Genomic DNA, 21,573 nt, shown 5'->3' on the forward strand with positions numbered 1-21,573 from the left:
TACCAGAGAGTAAGTTCAAGGTGAATATCCACTTGATGTCAAATAACGATCATGTTTGGTTGTTTTTTAAATACAGAATATTTTCATTGGTTTGTTGGGTTATACGTTGCTAGAACGGGGATGCACGACATTATCTGCATGATATCCAGACTGGCAGTTATTAGTTAATAACAAGCTGCCCATAAGAGGGGTAAAGAGCTTTCTGAGGCCCAGGGAGTTCAGCAAAATCATGTTCCAGTGTAAATTTTATACATATAAATAATAATATACATGTCAAAAAATACAATGAAAATAGGATTATATATGCAAAACAGGCAGGAAGTGGCAAATGGGCAGAAGAGGTGGGGAAATGGGATATTAAAAGTAGACAAAATGGGTTGAAAGTGGCAAAAAAAATTGTTTACTGTGGAAAAATGTAAATAAAAAATAACTAAATGCAGTCACAACCGGCAAAAAATCAGCTTAAGAAGTATTGGATGGAGGTCATAAGTGGCAAATTGGGTCTAGAGAGCCAAAAATAGGAAAACTGGCAATCATAGCAAAAAGCTAGATAAAAGAGTCAAAAACCACGGGAAAAGGGGCAAAAACTGGATAATAGTGGACAGATGGGCCACAAGTTGCTATAAGAAGTGGCAAAAGTGGGCTTAAAGCAGTAAAAATGGATTAAAAGTGGCAAAAAAAAAAGAAAAAAGGGGCAAGAAATTGAAAGTAAGGGCAATGGAAATATATAGACAAAAATAGAGGTTGACAATTAAAGCCCACTGTAACGGTGTGGGGAACAAACTGATTGATGTGACTTGCAATAGATAATTTCTGAGGTCAAAGTTTCTCTTTTTAAGGTTTTCTAGGGGGACAATATTTCAAATTCAGACATAAAAGAGCCACAAATCATCACAGAAGAGCCCAAACGCTGAGTATCACTGGGTTAAGTGCCCTGTGCGACTTTGCCTCTTGCCGATAGATGGCAGCACACATTTTGAACCCCTCACGCGCAACAACAAAGGAAGAAGCACCGCTAAGTCACCGGCCAGAGGTTGTCTAACAGCCAAGATGGCGGCCACGATGTTGAGGTCGCTCACTAAACTAGGACGTCCTTCAGCAAAACTAATATTAAACAATAATGTTCTGGGCCCTAGCTGCACTGTTCTGCAAAACAGGTAAGAAAACACAGAAGCAAACGACGACGCTTTATTTGGTCTTTGCGGTGGCGCTGCTGTCATCCTGAGCTCTTAACACAGAGAAAGGCTAACGTTAGCAGGATGCTAAAGAAGCCGACAAGGTGTCTTCTTCTCGGAGTCGCTCTGTTTTTTCTCTCCATTTGAATAAGTGGATGAACAAGCATATACAAATATATATGAAAGCATCGATACCAATAAAGCGTGTTTTTTAAGGTAGACGACCTGTCCTGCTGCTAAAGTGAGTCATTAGGATGAAACTGATAGCATCAGGATTAGCCGCCGTGTGTCAGTGTTTACCACTGTTTACTGGTGTCTTTATGAAGCAGGACAGGAAAACTAACCTTCACTTTCTAATATTATCACATGCATTTATTATTAATTTGTTATGTGGTATTTAGAACTCAAAACACCGTTCAGGCCGTCAGTGTGAAGGTGCAGCAGTGTCTGTTTATATCAGTGCTACTCAGTCCATGACTTTAACCAGGGGTCGAAACAGGACAAGATTACCCGAGGGAAAGAAAAGATATAGTTTCACTGGAATATGATTAAACGCCCTTTAATAGACTCAAAGAGAAGTAAATTGTTTCAAACTACCATAAAGTTATGAGTGCTTGCTTTCTAAGGGATGAGGTTTTTAAAAATCTACTTCCTCTGCATTAAAAAAACATAAAAATGTGAACCTCCAGCCAGGATGTTTATTCAGAGAAGCACCTCTTAAAGTGTAAAGATAGGGAAAACTTTAAATGTGATGTGGTGTATAAACAGCATGAAAGTTTGCAGTGTTGAATAGTATAATTATGGCTTATGGTATTGCACATTATGCAGTACTGTCAGACTAGTGCACACTCAGTCTTGTGTTGTAGATCACTGAGTAAATGAATAACTGGCTAAATCATCGCATTGTAGAGATGGTAAATGTCACAGTAACAACTACACTAACAAGAATGTGCAGTTTTTGGTAGTAGTGTTAATTAAAACAAGAAATTACACAAGTTGAGGTTGGGCAGCTCTGTTGTGTTGAACAGTATGATTATTTTGATTGGTATCTGATAGGGCTGGGCAAGTAATTGAAAATCAGATAAAATCGCAATATGGCCGGCTACAATTTTCAAATCGCAGAAGTTGCGATATTTCTTAACCTGAAATTTGTGTCAAAATGCTGGGTTTAAAGTCTTTTCTTCCACAGAGATGTTATGAATTACATATTAAGCAGTCACTCCAGTACCATTTTTTAGAATAGTCTAAAAAAAAAAAAACACTTTCTTCATTTTTGTACATTTTTCTGGTTAAATATGAGGATGACATAAAAATTATCATTCCCTTCAATACAACAATTCATATGCAAAGTAAGTCAAAATCATCACAATTAGATATTTTTCAAAAATTTTCAGCCCCAGTTTTATCTAATTTTGTGCTGGTTATAATATAAAAAGATTTGTTGCTTGTGTTTGTTGCAGTGTTAATTTCGTCGACTAATACTATGACTGAAAATGTTCGTCGACAGCCTTTTTTTTTCATGTCAAAAACTAGACTAAGACTAACAAAAATAGATCTGTGATGACTAAAACGGACTAAACCTAGAATAAAATGTAGGCTAGTGTAGTTTTCATCGGACATTCAAAATCCGCTATATTTCTCCACTGTGGGTAAACCTGTGAAAATACAATGCATCTGTATCTATTCTGCCTCTCAGCTGTAGAAAGCAGGGACCCCAGGTTTTGCAGAGTGCAGAGAACACACTACCATGATTTGGTACCAGATTTAGACAAGAGAATAAATGCAAGACTAAAATGTTTGAGTTTTCATCAACTAAAACTCAACTAAAACTAAAAAGGGTTGAAATGACTAAAATGTGACCAAAACTAAAATGCATTTCATTTAAAGACTAAAACTAAGACGAAAATTAAAAGTAGCGGCCAAAATTAACACTGGATTGTTGGAAAATACATGAGATGAGGAAATTAAGGAATAATCGTTTATCAAATCGCAATTAAATAATTTTCCTAAATCATTCAGCCCTAGGTATCCGAGTCACATTTATTAAACACTATTATTTGGTGATTTTACAACATCTGCATCCCATGCATTTATTAGATTAAATGAAAAAACATGAGTGAAAAACAGAAATGAACAGAACGAATGAAACAAAAATCCTTCATGGTGAAAATAAAACAGCAAACAATGGAACCTTTTCCTCATGCATGTTGCACAGTAATGGTTCGCTCACAATTATCTTGTCGTCATGATTGTGTAAAGTAAAGTCTGTCACTGGATTTGAAAAAGGGGGTCCGTTCAAAAAGTCCAAAAAATTACCTCCTAAGTCCTTTCCTATCCACTTTTCCTTAACCCTGGTGAAAAATGTCACAGGGTCAAGGAAAGGTGGGAGTAAGGATAGGAAAGGAGAACAGCAGTGATGAGGGAATCGGACCATGCTTTCCCTAGACGGACGTTATGGACGTGACGTGTGTTATTTGTGTAAAAACTGTAATTTAATGTTGATGGACTACAAAATTCACATCTACCACTCGGTGCGTTCTCTGAACGCCTTTTCATGTCTCCTTTGGTAAAGGATGGTCCAGTGTTTCCTAGGCTAAAGAAGATAATAAAAGAAATAATGAAAATTCGAACAGCCTTTATCATGGCCGACACTAAGATACTTCCAGGTCGCGTCACTCAGTTAGGAAACTTTCTAAGCAAAATGGACTATTCTTCTAGTCTTTGGTACAGGTCTACGAAATGGAGCAGCAGATCTCAAAGACTGCAAAGGGGTGTAAACATTCAAGAGGTTGGAAATGAACTGAGATGCTGATCTATTTATAGATTTAAACAAACAATAAAACTGTAAAATGACTTCTAAACCCATCAGGGAGCCACATAAGGGAGTCCAGGTTATGGGTTGCATGTTTGTGTTTTTGAGTACCTGTTAAAAGCTCAGCAGCGTCATTTTGGTGATGTATGTTGGCAAGCAGAGTGCAGCAGAGTATCCAAACAGCAGCCCAAACTAATCAGATTAAAGCTCTTTGGCAGCATCCAGGTAGCGTGAGAAGTAGCACCTCCCTGCCGCTGGAATGTTTGTGTTGGCTCAGAGCTGAGCGTCGGCCTAAACAGCCGTACCTTGTTCTGATAATGTTTGTGATGGTTTTTACAGGCAGAAACAATGGCAGCCAGATGTGGAGTGGACGGAGCAGTTCTCCGGGGCAGTGATGTACCCCACCGCCGTAAACGAGAAGTGGAGCCCGCCCCCATGGAATGGTATTGCCAACACGCCGTTTCATGTTTAGGCTGCCAGTTAAAGATACTAGGTCTTTGCTTAAAGCATGTTTAAAAATATTAATTTAAGTAAACCTTTAAAAAGTCTGAAAGGGGCAAAATTCAAAGGTTTTTATGATACACATTCAACAGGAATTTGGATTGATGACAGATATTTTGAAAACAGCTTAAGTCAAGCTTGTACTGATTCTTTAGTACTATTTTTTTCTGGGATACACAATATTATCAACATGTTCTTGATATTGGCAGATAGGAAGATTTTTACTACTCTTTACTGATTAACTGGCTGTTAATATTGGCCATTCATAAGTTTGTTGAGAGTTAGGCTGGACCAACAGATAGCTGAAGTCTTTGTTTATCCTCATTCCTTTAACCAGGGCTGTCAAACTCAAGGCCTGGGGGCCAGATCTGGCCCTTGGTACACTTACACCCGGCCTGCAAGATCATTTCATATTTTTATTGTAACTGGCCAATTGATATGAGGTCTGCAGATTTCCTCCAGTATAAAAATGTAAACTTTGGCTTAATGATTTTAGATATTCTTGTTAAGTCAAAAAAAAAAAAAAAGAATAGAAAAGAAATTGTGTTGCCATTTCAGATTTTCAATTTTGCATCTCACAATTATGACTTAAACTTTGAATTTTGACATTTCATTTTATATTTTAACTTTTCAGATTCATAATTGTGAATTTTTTCTCATATTTTGACACATTATGACTTTTTCAACTCACAATTTAAAATTTCAGGTCATATTTTGACCATTTTAACCCATTATTTCAAATTTGATGTCTTTATATGACCTTTTCGATTCACAATTTAAAATTTAAAGTCATATTTTGACCATTTAAACTCATGATTTTGTTTATCTTTTGACCTTTTCAACTCCTAACTTTGACTTTTAATCTCATATTTAATATTATCTTATATTTTGACCTTTTAAAGTAATTATTTAATATTATTATTATTAGATATTTTTAATTGTAGCTAACATTTTGAACATTTAAACTCATTATTTTTAATATTATGTTATGTTTTGATTTTTCAACTCATGGTTTTGACATTTAATTTTGTGTTTTGACTTTTGAACTAATACATTTTTTTTCTGTTTTTTCTCAGATTTTGAGCCTTTACATTGATCATTTTGAATTTTTTTCAAATGTCAAATCATTTATCATCAGTTTAATTTTTATTTTATTATTTTATTTTTTTATTTATCAAGTTTTATTTATTTTTCCACCTGTAATTCATTACTTACTTAAGCGGTAAAGTGTTGTAAGGAGTTAAGTTTGATTCTTTGTTCATTGTTAAACATGTAAGTGTGTTTTTAGGACTATATAGTCTGTACCCTCAGTATGAGCTAAAATAAATTTGGAAATACGGCCAAAAATCCAACATAGTGCTTCCCTAGTTTATTGTCACACTTCATATTAGTGTCACGATTATTCTCAAAGTGTGGGCCATGGTAAAAAAAAATAGGTTTAATGATTAAAAGAAATCCTATCAGGATTGTAAGATTCAAATATTAATTGCTCACATTCAAGCTGATAAAAACTCACTCCATTTATGTGGAATAACTTCCTGCATTTTCTTCGCTCAATTTATGTTTCAGGATAAAACATCACAATGTCACCTTTTCAACATCAGTCCACCTTATAAAAAACATTTACGCCTGTTAAAGTCACAGCAATGTGGCACTTGTGGTTTTATGTCAAGGGCGCACATTATTTAGGTCAGAGCGTCACTGTAGCTCTGTGGTACTGAGTTATAATGCTGGTGTGCTGTTGTTCTCTGAACTCTTGTTCAGAGTACAATACGGCATCTTGGATCAGGCTTTAAACTCGAGTACAGAAGGCTAGAATATGTCTAACGCCTACATTAAACCTTTCACATTCCCAAATCTGACCTATTTTTTAGGATCTCTGTGCCAGAATGCAGCAAACATCAAATCACTCTTAGGTTGAAAATGACTCACCTATAAAAGTTTTGTTTTCTATAACATGCACATAGATTTGATTTGTTTTAGTTGTGAATTATTTATTTATTCTTTTCCTATCTTTTCTGTGAAAAATCTGATCACTGAGCAACACAACTTTACACACAACTTTATCCTGTATGAATTCTTTTGCCTTACCTACCCTGTCCTGTGTTATTTCGTTTCCATCCTGCAGACAAAGATCCACCTGCAGAGAAGGAAGTGTCCAACCTGACCATAAACTTCGGTCCCCAGCACCCTGCGGCTCACGGCGTGCTGCGTCTCGTGTTGGAGCTCAGCGGAGAGTCCGTTAAGAAATGTGACCCCCATATCGGGCTGCTCCACCGTGGCACAGAGAAGCTCATTGAATACAAGACCTACCTGCAGGTACTGAACCACTCGGCACATCTCTCAAATGTTTCTGCACTATTTTCTTTTATTGACATTAATAGTTCGGCCATTTGGAAAAGCTGCAGAGATATATGAGAGTGACGGGACAGCATGCAGCAAAGGGTTATGGGACACTGCCTTTGAATGGAGTCCACTATCCAACCGCTGATCTAACCCTGCACCCTGTTTTTTTTTTTATTTTTGTCTCTTTTATTAGATCGTGATTAAAATAAAAGGATGTGAAATCAGGAAGTGTAGCATACGTGGTGCTTCTTTTGGTTTTCACCAAGCTGACGAAGTTTTCAAAGAAAAGCTTGCAGCACAGTTCATTGCAAAATACTGTGTTCACCTAAACAAGATACTGTGAAGCCATAGCAGCGTACTGTGAGACAAAAGTAGGTTGCTCAAGACACACATGACGCCGTCTCTGAGCAAATAATATGACACAGATTTAATCAGTGATCGTTTAAGAGGAGCTTTAACTTTAGTGTGTGTTGCATCATTTCTGGAAGCCCCGCAGAGCTTCACTTCCTCTTGTTTGAATGTTTCAGGCTCTGCCCTACTTTGACCGTCTGGACTACGTTTCCATGATGTGCAACGAGCAGGCCTACTCTCTGGCCGTGGAGAGGCTGCTCAACATCCAAGCTCCGCCCCGTGCTGAGTGGATCAGAGGTACAGAGAACAGACTGGTGACATTAATAAACAGATTTAAAATAAAGAAAGAGGGACCTAAAATGCCACAAAGTGGTTGGTCAGGGATAATGGTTTTGGGCATCCAGTTACCAAGTGACTGCACTTTAGAACATTGGCCCTCATTATGAATTTATACGCCAGTATATTGGAACTCATCTGCCTACGTCTTTTACAAACAACAGCCCTTGCATCATTTCTTTGCCCTTAAGGCAGGGGTGTCAAACTTAATCACAGCAGGGGCCGGATTCAGGACTAACCTGAGGGCCTAACAGGGTAAACTTTTTAACCATAAACTGTCAACCTTGTTTCACTGCTAATAAGATATGAAAAAAAACTTTACAATGATAAACGATTTTGACATTTAAAAGTTAAAAAGATAAGTTTAAAGGCTCACAATCTGAGAAAAGTAAATTTATTAGTGAAAAAAGGTCAAAACATGAAATTGATATTGAAAAAAAAATGTTTTTTAAAGGCAAATATATTAGAAAGAAGTCAAAATCAGGAGTTAAAAAGGTCAAAATATGGAATGAAATTTGTAATCATGAAATTAAAAGTCAAAAATTGATTCAAAATTTTAAATTGTGGGTTTAAAAGGTCAAACTATGGGATTATGAAGTCAAAGTTTGGAGTTGAAAATATGAGGTAAAATACAAAATAATTTGTTAAAAATGTCAAAATATCACTTAAAAATTAGAATCCTGAATTTTAAAGCTCAACTATTATATGAGATGTCAAAACGATGAGTTGAAATTCTCAAAGTACAAAAATAAAAGTAAAAATCATAAGTTTGAGTCCTAATCGTGAGATGCTAAATTAAAAATGTGAAATTAAAACACAAATTAATTTATTTTCCCACATTCCAGACTTCTTATCTAAATATTTTTACTCCTTTTTCAGATTTTGTGACTTAACAAGGATATCTTAAATCATCAAGGATACGTTTACATTTTTATACTTGAGGAAATCTGCAGACCTCAGACTGATGGGCCAGTTATAACAGAAATATCAGATCATCTTGCAAGCCGGATTTAACTGTTCCACGTGCCGGATTTGGCCCCCTGGGCCTTGAGTTTGACACCTGTGCCTTAAGGTATCGCTGCATGCTGTGTGCAGCAAATAGGGGCAAATAAACCTCAAGCTAAGAGGTTAGCTGTGCCTATTTAACAGCTTTTCAACCTCATTTGGACCTACTTTTAGGGGACATGGTCATAAACTACTTAGCAAATAAATCTTGTGAGGTACTGGTTAGGTTAGAATAACTCAATTCAAGGTGACAAGTTCTGGAGGAGTCGTGATGGGTCATTAGTGAAGAAGCCGGTTCTGAAAGCTAGCTCCTTTTGTGAGCAACAGTTGCTGGCCTTCATATAAGAGACAGTTTCCCTTTTTCTTCATTTTTGCTGTTGTTTTAAAGATAAAAAACTGGCACTTACTGCTTAGCTGAGCTAAATTTTTGCACGTCTCTTAAAAGAAAAGCAATTCCCACCACTCCCAGCAAGGCTGGATGGACATAAATAAAGCCATGCTTTTTTGTTTAAATACTTTAGGTCATGTCAGCTGACAAGGAAGTCTTCAGTGCATGCTGGTGCTGGTGTCTCCACAATCTCTAAAAATCAAATGAAGCCATCCCAGACCACCTTAGTGTGCTCATATCTGGAATCAAACCATTTTCAGATCATATTTTGATGCATCCACACAAAGCATTAAGCATTTCCACTTTATATCCAAATGCCCAATCAGATCCAAATCCCAGGTAATGCATCGTGTAAACAGGTGCAAATGTACAGATAAAGACTTGGTTTAAGATTTAAGGAACGTCCAATGGGGATATAAATAGAAGAAAGGCATTTCATCAGAAGATATTTTGTATAATACAAAGCAAACTTTGAAAATCTAAGTAAAAGATTGTTGGATCTGTTCTTTTTGTGTTTGTAGTTCTGTACGGAGAGTTGACTCGCATCCTGAACCACATCATGGCCATCACCACGCACGCCCTCGACATTGGCGCCATGACTCCGTTCTTCTGGATGTTTGAGGAGAGAGAGAAGGTCAGGAGTGCTGCCGTGTGGGGAGAATAAATACTGTGATTAAAAATGTCTTTTACCATACATGTCCATTCAGCAAAAGTAGATATTTGTCACCCTTCAGCTGAAAAAGTTAGGTTTTGTTGTGTTGTTGGGGTTTGTTTACACTACAACGGTGTTTTGGTGCCTGAAAATCGACGGTTTAAAGTGGGCTCCAGAGTGCAAACTTATATAAACAGCTCTGCTTCCATCACTGTGGAAACTAATCGTCAGGGTGGGACATTAGCACCTGCAGGTATTTTTGAGCAGTGTCTGGTGAATTTGCTCAACCTGTCAGCCACTGGGGCAGAGAAATAAAAGTAATAGACTGATTTTGCATCAACAATGAGTCCTATTTTTTGCTTGTTTTATGAACTTTATGACCCAAACAGAGTGGACTTAATCACTAATTGACCAAAGGAGCCCACCTCCTCTCCCTATGTCGGAGCTGCTGTCAAATGTTTATAGTTGGCTTTGAGCTTGAACTTTTTGACTTCTATCATATCACCTGGTCTACCTTCCTAATGTGTCTATATTATAGTTAAACAAGGACCAAAAATTCAGGTGAGAGATTACAGGAATCCCGCAAAACATATTTAATTCCCTGGAGTCTGACCCCCATAAAGCTGGAGAATGCTGCATAAATTTCCATTGCCCCCCTTTGCCACATAGGTGGGTACAGGACAAACTGGTCGAAGACAGGTTTTAAAATAAGTGACAGTTGGATCGTTGGTGTACTAACTCCCACATAATTTACTAATCTTGATTGAGAAACAAGATCTTGAACGCTATACTATGACACTAAATACTATAATTCTTGATTTTCATGTTACACATCACATTAAGCTGCGTGTTCAAAGAAGTGGCTGGTAAAAAATGTTAGTGGCAGGTAGGCGAAAAAGGTCATTCCCAACCCTGCCGGCAATATACAGTTCCTCTAAAAACGGATTTTCTCATCCCTCGCCTAAAATAAGTGAAGAGAGAGGGAAGTGAAGAAAAGGGGGAGAGGAAGCTGGGGAGAGGAATAGTAGGGATAAGGTATGTACGCATATGAATAAATAGTAACTGTTATCTTAAAGAGGAATGAAGAGGAACACTTCCCCTTTTAATTTTTATCTACCACATCTACACCTCCACTTTTGTTGTATTTAATGGTTTATTCCTATTAATAACTCTTCCTTATCTACTACCCTCATATATACATAGCTACACACACATAAACACTGCACTTACACACACACACACTTTGATACCACCAAACTTGGACTTTCCGATATGTTCTGTCTTTCCTATTGTTTTTGTCTCTGGTCTGTAGCCCCTGTCTTTAGTGTTTACATGTTACTGTTGTGTCTCCTCACATTGTAATTCTCGTTATTCTTGTTTACTTTATTTCATTATTTTTTTTAAATGAACAAAGCACATCACGTTTTGTACCGTCTTGCATCACTAAAACAAACAAACAAAAAAAAAAAGATTCTCTAAGTACGTTTGCAAAGTAATTATAGTGACCCACTAGTAGGAGGAGCTTTTCCACGGCACTTTATCAGACGTAAATATGAGAAGCAGTAGCTAACCGGTTAGCGTGTTGTAGGAACAGCGTGGTATGACAGCTTTAAAGTAGTTAATAAAAATGAAGTGGTATGCTGGCTGTCAAGGGTTAAACTCATGTGTAACTACTGAACCGAGGTAAAAAGAGGCCGCACATCAAAGCAAAATATTGATCTGCAAAGAGGAACGAAGGCTGGCGGAGCTAGCTTTTAATGTTAGCCACGCTGTAGAGTGTATCAGGCTAACATCGCACCAGGCGACATATTGACACTGTGAGGAATTTGACTGTTTTCTAAGGATTTTCTCCTCTTCAGGCAAGTCGGTTAAACCAAATTTAAATGAGCGTTTAGCCAAATTAGGAAATAGACGCTTAGGAACATCCTTGAAATATCCAATCACTTTTATGATGATTTTTAATGAAGCCCAGTGTTTTCATAAGAGTCTGAATCATTTAACTCTTTAATAACAGGCCTGTGTAGATACATGGTGGAGGAAGGGATCCCAGTAAAGTCTTCCTCTGTTGTTGGGATTGTAATCTATCTACTGGAAACAACACAGATCAACTCCTGTAGAGTGGATTTACTTCCTAACATCAACTACTGGATGTATAATAATGCTGTCTGTTTCTTTGCAGATGTTTGAGTTTTACGAGCGAGTGTCCGGAGCTAGAATGCACGCCGCGTACGTCAGACCTGGTGGCGTTCATCAGGTGGGTGGATTCACTAAGAAACGCTCTCCTCATGTCGGTGTCTATTGGCGGATGGTCCACGGCGAATTAGGCCTGGGCGATACGGCCTTAAAATCATATCACGGTATTTTTCTTGCCTTTGACGGTAACGGTATTATATCAGGATATTACAAAATTAAGAAGAGATCATGCCTTTCAATCCAAATTCAAGTGTTATTAACCCCCTTCTCCCCTTAAAGCAAGCCTTTGATGGCATACTCAATTTATGACCAAGTATAGGAACACAGACAAAAATGTTGGGTTTTTTTCAGCCTATGTGCTGGATGTAGTCACAGCTGAAGTTTATATTAGCTTCTGGCTTTGTGAAATTGTTAATAAATGGGTTTTTATTTCAGGATTTGCCCCTTGGTTTAATGGACGACATCTACGAGTGGTGCAAGAATTTCTCCATCAGAATCGATGAAGTAGAAGAGGTGACTGTCTTTTTGTTTCCTCAAACAAGCCTGTGATAATCCTGCAGTGGAAAACTGAAATAATCCTTGATTATGCTGTTTTTCCTCTTTCAGATGTTGACTAATAATCGTATCTGGAAGAACCGTACGGTTGACATCGGGGTGGTTACTGCAGAAGAAGCTCTGAACTACGGCTTCAGGTAGAGCACTGATGAAAATGAAACAACCCCCTTTTGGCAATAACAAATGTTCCTGAGCTCACACATTAGTGCCCTTTGGAAAATCTATTTATAAACTAATAATGGCGACAATTAGCTGCTGCTTTAATAAAATAAGAGTTAACAGAAATGTGATTGAACTGTAATATTCCTCTCCTCATTTTCTCATCAGTGGAGTGATGCTGCGAGGATCGGGCATCAAGTGGGACCTGAGGAAGTCTCAGCCTTACGACAAGTATGACGAGGTCGAGTTTGACGTCCCCATTGGAAGCAGGGGAGACTGCTACGACAGGTTAGCAGATATTTAAGTGCATCAGTGTTCAGCATTTTCTCAGGAACCTGCTCTAGGTATCTGTAGCATAAAGCTGTGAGAAAGATCATTTCCCCGCTTGTTGTCATTTTTCACTCGCAGGCTCAGTTTTATGTTTTGTGCTAAAATGTGTGAAGATTCATAACACATGTCACTGACATGTGTGAATGACAAACCAGGGTTTCTCATGAACTTACTTCCCTAACTGCTTACTTTAACACAAGTTTTAGTCACTGGAAGAGACACTTCAGCTCTTCTTTTAACTTATATCTTTATGTGCTCCATACTTTTGTATAGAGGAAATGAGTTTTCTAAATTCGAGTTCAAGTTTGAGGTGATCTTTTGATAAGGAAATTGGGCAATAGTGCAAACACATCTGAGGCCTGTGGTTACATATCTGACACTAAGTAAAGATACTTGTAGAACAGTTGGCCCACGTTATTCCCATATAATAAATAAACCATGATACAGAACCACTTTTAAATAGCGTTTTCAAAGTCAATAGTACATTAAATTTCAGCACTGAGAGGACTGTCTGTTCTGTTACCACAGAGTGCCCGCTCACCTGCTGTGCAACTCTGGCTCTAGACAGCTCTCCTGAGAATTATGTATATTTATGGCACTCATTCAGACGCCAGCCTCAGCTAAGCCAGTTAGCCTATATCTTTTATGTTTAATACAGTGGTTAAGGCTAAGAGATGAAGAGGTTAGCGACGATGAAGGTAGGAAGAAAACAAAGACAGCTAGACTGAGCAAAAGGCCAGACTAAAGGCAAGCATATTGTACATCCCTGCAAAGTTTGTTCATAACAGACTGCAACATAACATCAGACTGTTGCAGCTTTACAAAAAATGTTTCAATTTTTAATTATAAAAAAATGTTATAATCCATCTTAACTCTCTTAGACTGGGGTTGTCATATACGACAGGAAAGGGATGCGATATCTAAAGTTAAATACTTTTGAACCATAAATTGAAGCTACTTCCTTGTTTTTTTCCTCTGAAATCCCTCTGTTGTGCCGTTCTCATGACGCTAACCATGCCTTCATAGCTCTCACATAACGTTTTCTAGGGAGCCTAGAACTTGCCTTACTTTTCGAGGTCTTTATAGATTAAATCCACACCAGTAACTCTGACACTGGACGTCTTTTTATCAATTTTTAGTCCTTTTTCGATCGTTCTTGGAGGTAGTGGTTAATGTTTGAAAAAATACTCACATTACTGCAGCTTTCTAAGACAAAAACATCTAGGTAAGACACAGTAGTTAATAAAAATAGTTAAGGGCTCAGAGGGTTAAGATGGGAAATTGTCTCTTTTCTTGCTGGTACTTAAGTTATTTTGCTGTATTTGCAACTTTACAAAAGCCTCTTTAAGCTAGCATGTAATAAATTACCTTCACAATCACGCCTGCACAGTACATATAAGTGTAACCGTAAAATTGACCTTCCCAAAGAAAGAAAGAAGGAAACACAGTTGTCTGTGATTATTTATGTTAAATACATCTCCCACCTGGACAGAACTCTGTGTAGTTGTACACTGAAATTGTTTTAAAGATGGGCTACAATACCCCATTAAAATCTTAATATTTTTGAATTATATTGTTTTAATTCAAGGAGTGAAACTTCTAGGTATTCTTTGTGCATCTCATACAAAGTATAATATATTTTAAGACTTTTTCTATCTTGATAATTACAACTCAAAATATAAGAACATCACAAAACATCAGCCTAAAAAGCATTTATTGTGCAGAAATGCAGATCTTATGGAATAAGAGATTCCTGCATCTATGCGACGTTGCATGGAGGCGATCAGTCCGTGGCACTCCTGGGGAGTTATGAAGCCCAGGTTGCTCTGATAGCAGCCTTCAGCTGGTCTGGATTGTTGAGTCTGGTGTCTCTCATCTTCTCTTGACACCGTCAGAGATTCTCTTCAGGTTCAGGTCAGATCAGTTAGCTAGCCTATCAAGCACAGTAACACCATGGCCAGTAAACCAGTTTCTGGTAGTTTTGGCTTCACTGTGGGCAGGTGCCAGGTCCTGCCGGAAATGAAAACAGTCTCCATGAAGCTTCTCAGCAGATGGAAGCATGAAGGGCTCTGGTAGATGACTTACAGCATTGACTCTGGACTTGATAAAGACCAGTGGACCAGCAGCAGCAGACGACATGATACCCCAAACCATCACTGACTGTGAAACTGAAAACACTGGACTTCAAGCACCCTGGGTTCTGGTCTTCTCTGATCTTCCTCCAAAATTAACTTTAATCTGAAAACAGGATGTTGGACCACTGTGCAACAGTCCAGATCTTTTTCTCCTTGGCCCAGGTGAGAAGATAATGACGTCTGTGGTTCAGGGGTGACTCGACACTAGGAAGATGACACAGTCTGTTTCCTGGACCCGTCTGTGTGGTGGCTCTTGATCCACTGACTCTAGCCTCAGTCCACCACTTGTGAAGCTCCCTGAAGTTTTTAAATCTGCTTTTATAGCCTCTGAGAACAGCCTGCCCTTTCAGCAGTGGCCTTCTGTGGATCATTCTCCTTGTAAAGGGCGTCTATGATTGTTCTCTGGGCAAGTGTCAAGTCAGCAGTCTTCCCCGTGATTGCAGTTGTGTGAACCAGAGTGAGAGACTCTTTGAAAATTGTAAACAGTTTACGAGCGATGGGCTGTAGTCTCTAGCAGATCCATATTAATGCAACATCCTGTACTATCATGGTTGATCTACATGATTCTGACAGTGCAGATTCACTGAGAGATCTTCAGGGGGCACCAAAACACACAGGACCTGATTCCTACATAATTTTGCTTTAATTGTGTTCAATGAAACAGCTTTTAATGGCAGTATTTGACAACTATGTATCTGTAATCATTGTTCATATGCAGATACAGCTCACTGATTCCAACTAAACAGTTTAGGAAAATCATGGAAAATTAGCTGGTTGAATTAAATCAGAGCAGACAGAGAGAATGAAAATATGCAGGATTCAGCTTCTCACCTGTGACGTTCAAAGAGTGGTTTGTGGCTGATTAATTCAGTGTGTGTTTCTGTGTGTTTGGTGCAGGTATCTATGCAGAGTGGAAGAGATGAGGCAGTCCCTGAGGATCATGCACCAGGCGCTCAACAAGATGCCAGAAGGCGAGATTAAGGTGGATGACGCCAAGGTGGCGCCACCCAAGAGGTCTGAGATGAAGGTGAGCTCGCACATTTCGACTCTGTTGGGTGTTTTTTGAAGCCTGCAGGCTGTTCAATCTTAAAAATGTAGAACCCCATTTCATCGGCTGGGTTTTCCTCTGCGCTGTATCACTTTTGGCTTTTTAATTAAATTTCAGTGGTGTCACTAATTTGTCTTCACACTACCATCTTGAAAGAATTAGGCCAGTAAAGCTGACTTTAATTTGGCTTCCCCGAGGCTTTGGATCACCTCTAGTTCACCTCAGAGAGAGAACTTAAAGTGTACTACTTTAAGTCGACTCTCACAGATAAAACTTTCTAAGTTTTTACAGAGTTATAGGGATGCACAGTAATGGGAAGAGCTCACATTGCAAGAAATACCTCAAAATTTGCTGTTTCATAGTCTGACTTCTCCCAGAATATATAAGGACCAGGCGTTTATTTTCCTGCATTCTGATCTATTTCATGGAACCATTTTCTGCACCACTTAAAAAATATGATTTTTGTTTCCCCATTGTGTTTCTAAATCTAAAGGTGTTGAGAGGGGAAAAGGAGCTAGAAGTAAAATAGATGATTCTACGATAAAACAGCTTTAGCAGATCACCAATACATTTTATTTCTTCACGATCTGTGATTGTCTTATTGCGCACTCCCAGCTGGCCCCTGAAAATTTCAGAGAATGAGCCCTCCCCAGTTGTGATGTAGTACTATATTAACTAATTTTTGACACTTTTAACCCCTTTTCACTACTTTATTCAGCAATTTCTGCAATGTTTTTTGCCACTCTTAGCCCATTTTTGATCATTTTTACCACTTTCAAACCAATTCTTTCCACTTTGCTCCCATTTTGCCACCCTTTAACCCCTTTTCACTACTTTGTGAGGCTAATTTTGCTTTATTTTGTGCCTTTTTGACCCAGTTTTGATACTTTTTGCTGCTTTTTGCACTCTTTAAACTGATTTTTGACACATTGTGACCTCTTTCAAACCAAGTTTCCTGCATGTTTTATCCCCTTTGTGCCACTCTTTCATCTGTTTTTGCCACTTTATAACCAGTTCTATTGCTTCTTTGCACCATTTTTGCCACTTTTAACCCATTTTTGACCTGTTTTTGCTGCTTTTTTCTTCCTTTACCAATTTTGGCACAAAATTTGACCTCTTTCCAACCCTAACCCTTCCTGCCACACTTTTTGTCACTTTGTCACACTAACCCTGACCCATTTTGGAGCTTATTACACATTGTTACTGCTCTCTAACCCATTTTCACTGCTTTATTTTGCCATTTTTAATCATTTTTTTGCAACTTTTCGCCCATTATGCCAGTCTTTTACCCCTTTTCACTACTTTGCCAGGCTATTTTTTCCACTTTTAACCCATTTTTGGTACTTTTTGCCTCTTTAAACGAATTTTTGCCTTTCTTTAACCCCTTTAAACCACTTGACCTGCATATTTTATCCCCTTTGTGCTCTTTTATCAATTTTTTCCACTTTTTAAACCCGTCTCATTACTTTTTTTGCACAGTTTTGCCAATTTAACCAATTTTTTACAATTTTTGCCCCTTTTTTCCTCCTTTACCTATTTTTGCCACATTTTAACCTCTATTCACCACTTTTCCTGCCAATTTTCGTCTCTTCTTGCCACTCCACAACCCATTTGATACTTATCACCTGTTTCTTCCACTCTATAACCCCTATTAACCACTTTATCTGGCCTTTTTTGCAACATTTATGCCAGTCCATTTAAAAACAAAATCTGCTTATAAAGTCTGCCAAGTAAATTTATGTAAAAACAGATCAAATGTTAAGTCATTCTAAAACTATTTTAATATTGATTGTTTTTAGGATGGATTTAACGGCTGCTGACATTTAAAGCCAAAAGAAGCTCTTAAAGCCACAACATTTCCTTCTTCTCTGAATTTAATGATCTTCTGCTGGCCGTGAAAGAAGCTTGGGGGGCCTGATATGGCCCTTGGGTCACCAGTTGATGATTAGCGGCTTATATAACAGCTGTTTTAACATGTTTGGTTTCCTCTTGGTCCTAGATGTCCATGGAGTCTCTGATCCACCACTTTAAATTGTACACAGAAGGATACCAGGTCCCTCCTGGAGCCACATACACAGCTGTGGAGGCACCCAAGGTGAGTCTTCTCATAATGTGTTAAATATTTGGACAATTTTCAAAGTAAATAATCTAATAATGTCCTAATAGACTCCCTGTGGTCTACCATTATAGCGTTATCCTTACAAACAACAATCCTTCTTTAATAAGTACTCTGTTGATCCTCAGTATACATGAGGTTTTTTCAGTCTTAATTAATTATGAGGCCTTTGTGAGCCTTCAGGGACTTGTTGCAATGCTCACTAGTGTGCTGGTGTGTGTTTGTGTGTGTCCCTTGCAGGGAGAGTTTGGTGTTTATTTGGTATCAGACGGCTCCAGCAGACCCTATCGCTGCAAGATCAAAGCTCCTGGATTTGCTCACTTGGTACACACTCCAAACTTCACAAAACACAGTGAAATATTAAACACACCACAGATCAATTATTCAGCATGTTTAACGGCTTTTCCTCAAGGCTACTTTAACTTCATTAAGTATATTTATCGAGCACTATAGAACCATTTTTAACAGCGGGCAGAGCTGCCTCTCTCACATCCCTCCTTCCTGTGCATCTCATAGCTCATGGGTAAATGAGTGTTGAACATAGTCAGTTGAATTTCGTCTGTGAGGCTAAAAAATGTCTTTAAAGTCGCACAAACAATCTATTAGAGATGTAAGTGTAGACACTTGAGGCTGTAATCTGAGGAATAATGAATATTCAGTCTTACATGAGCTCATCTGAGCAGGAGCTCTTGTTTATAAATGTTTTCTTCTTTCTAGGCGGGTCTGGACAAAATGGCCAAAGGACACATGCTCGCTGACGTGGTCGCCATTATTGGTAAGGAAGTGATTATTGGTCATGAATGCAGCTTCAGAGGGAGAGTCACTCTGATACCAGCTGTACCTGATGGCACAGTGTAGTTACTCACTCTGCTTTGTGATTGAGTATGCCTAAAAGGCTAGTTCAGAGCAGATCAGGTATCAGTGACAGCAGAATATCATTGATCAAGTCAGAGGTAGAATAAAGGAGGAGCTGGGGTGGAGGACGGTTGCAAGAGCAGCTTGCAGAGAGAGCGGCAGGGCATAGCCAGGCTAGAGCAGTTTAAATAAGGCAGCACGAGTAGCCAATAGCGTGCTTAGAGCAAATCAGCTGGCCGTCAGCCAATGAGGGCTTGTGTGATCAGGCAGTGCATGACCCCAAGGCTTGTCTGAACTAACGCTACACCCTCGATTTAATGGCTGACAAGGCAAATAGATGATCATTTCCAGGTTTTTGGGTAGGCTAATCAGATTTCAGGGGACCCTGTTTGGCCCGAACTACCACTGGCCCCGCCCCTAGTGTATTATTGACGCTGCTGTTTGCTGCCGTAACCCACCAGGAAGTAAAAAAGCAAGATATTATGATTTTGGTTGCCAGTATGTTTCCCATGTGGAGCGTTTTCTGAATTTAGTCAAGAAATTCTTAGTCAAAATGTTTGTTTATGGTAGCCCCGCCCAGTGCTGAAACTATGAAGATTAATACAATCAGACTCAAGCTTCATGCTCTAATGTGGGCCATGTTTCATTTTATTTCCAGAATTTGCTGCGGGCCAGTCAAAATTGGACATGTGATTGATTATATCTTTTTCATAGTTTTTAATGAGCGCTCTTGTGACTGATTTTGCATTCTGTACGGTTAAACCAAGTGTTGATCAGTATTTTTTGTTACAGAGTATTAGCAGCTCATGGGAAAGATAACTGATATTTAGAACTAGAGCTGGGCAATGTGGCCTTAAATTTATAAAGCAGTATTGCAAAATTAAACAGGTAATGCATTTAAGTGCATATATAGGTGTTAAAAACCTTTTTCCCCATAAAACAATTGTTTCATGGCCTACTCAGCTCATGCACAAGTATAGAATTGTACTACATGCACCTGTAGCTTAAAGTTTGATTTCTCTCCTGCTGAGGTGTGTCAAACTGTTACTGACAATGCCAAACTTCCTGATGTGGGGGTTCCTAATAAAAGCACTTGAGCAGAATGACATATGTGGGATTTTGCTGTGAAAATGTGTCAGAAATAGCACATTTATCATTCATTTCATTAGCTTTAGCAGAGGCACCAGCGAGAAAATGCAGTTACGGTGTTTATAGCTGCTTCCCTGACCTGCTTTTTGGAACATGGGTCTGTATGTTTCTGATTGGCTGACTGACTGAGTGACTACTCTCAGAGCCATACATACAGAGGTCCGCCATTGGCAGAGTTTAGTAGTACTGAAAGCCATTGGTAATGGCTGCCTCCACTGCAGTAAAAATCTCAGATATAGCTTTAGCGCTGCATCCGTTTTACTAGACTGGACCACATTTCTGTATGAATAAAGAATAAAAACAACCCTAAAGCTTTTCATGTTGTTGAAGGTGTTTTCGCTCGTCTTCCTACCTGCTTCGGCATGAGTTTGTGATAGTTTAGGGGGAAAAAGGGTTTGTTGTTGCGGGTGTTTGTATACAATGGCTGCTATTGGAGTGATTAGCTCTGACTTAGCCACAGCAGCACTTTTGTCAAAACTTGACATTTCTTTATTAAAACAAAGGCAGAGAGCAACACTGAAAGCTTTCTGTGACAGAAAAGATGTCTTTTCGCTCTTCTCCTGCTCTGTTTCGGCATGGGTTTGCGATCATCATGGTGGGGTTTTCCAGTGCATCCAGGGGCTGCTGCTAAAGTAGCCGTTAGCTCAGATGTAGCTGCTGGATAGCGTTGGTATAATTGGGACTGGACACAAATTGCTCCATGGCATTTGTTGCTCTGATTGGCCCGTCATGAATGTGACAGACAGAATGTTCCTCCAATCACCTTCTGTAGATTTTCTGAAAAGTCCTGTGCTTCCTAAACACTTTCTGTGGGAGCTTTCCCAGATGAATGTCAAATATATTCAGTCGATGTGATGTGTCAGGTTAGCTGCCGACAGGGCTTTATGTTTTAAACATTAATGGTCCTTCGATTCTCAACCCACAGACATACAGGAAAGCACAATTACACAGCTCAAAAACTGAACCAGATTTGTTTTCCTAGATTTGTTTCTTTTTACTAAAAGTTCAAAATAAATGGATCCTCAAAGAGAGTTGCTTGTACCCCACTGTCTTGTTAGTGCTCTGTTCATTAGGTTCAGCTGTTGCAGTCATCTCAATGGAAAAATGTCATCCAAACATGTATTCTGTGAAAAATCTCTTCTCTTTAGTGTTCCTAATGCAGATATGAGCTATAGTATGAGATGCCTCTGAGTGTCGTCTTCCTCTTCCTCCTGCAGGTACACAGGATATCGTGTTCGGCGAGGTCGACCGTTAACGTGATGCTGCTAACCTGTTTGTCACCTAAAGAGGATTCAATCTCTGCGTCATACAACTGTTAGTCAGGTTCTCTTCCTGTTCACTATCTGCTTGTAGTGAGGCTTTTCACAGACGACTCTACGTCTGATCAGTGATGTACAATGTCCAAATAAACCTAATAAATATTTTATGACCCAACAATAAAGTTGTTCCCCTGCCTGTTTCTCTGAA

General features: G+C 38.7%; 1 protein-coding gene across 1 annotated transcript; it reads left to right on the forward strand.

The window, feature by feature from the left end:
- The first annotated feature begins 1,018 nt into the window (after window positions 1-1,018).
- ndufs2 (NADH:ubiquinone oxidoreductase core subunit S2) lies at window positions 1,019-21,543 on the forward strand. The gene is made up of 14 exons (XM_041778746.1): window positions 1,019-1,157; window positions 4,327-4,430; window positions 6,617-6,807; window positions 7,362-7,482; window positions 9,436-9,548; window positions 11,746-11,820; window positions 12,195-12,272; window positions 12,366-12,451; window positions 12,642-12,761; window positions 15,836-15,965; window positions 17,986-18,081; window positions 18,343-18,426; window positions 18,820-18,877; window positions 21,324-21,543. Exons 1-14 carry the CDS (start codon window positions 1,051-1,053, stop codon window positions 21,359-21,361), a joined length of 1,401 nt encoding a protein of 466 aa, XP_041634680.1. The 5' UTR covers window positions 1,019-1,050; the 3' UTR covers window positions 21,362-21,543.
- The last annotated feature ends 30 nt before the right edge of the window (window positions 21,544-21,573 follow it).

Source organism: Cheilinus undulatus, linkage group 22, assembly GCF_018320785.1.
Source record: "Cheilinus undulatus linkage group 22, ASM1832078v1, whole genome shotgun sequence".
In the NCBI taxonomy this organism is placed as follows: domain Eukaryota; kingdom Metazoa; phylum Chordata; class Actinopteri; order Labriformes; family Labridae; genus Cheilinus; species Cheilinus undulatus.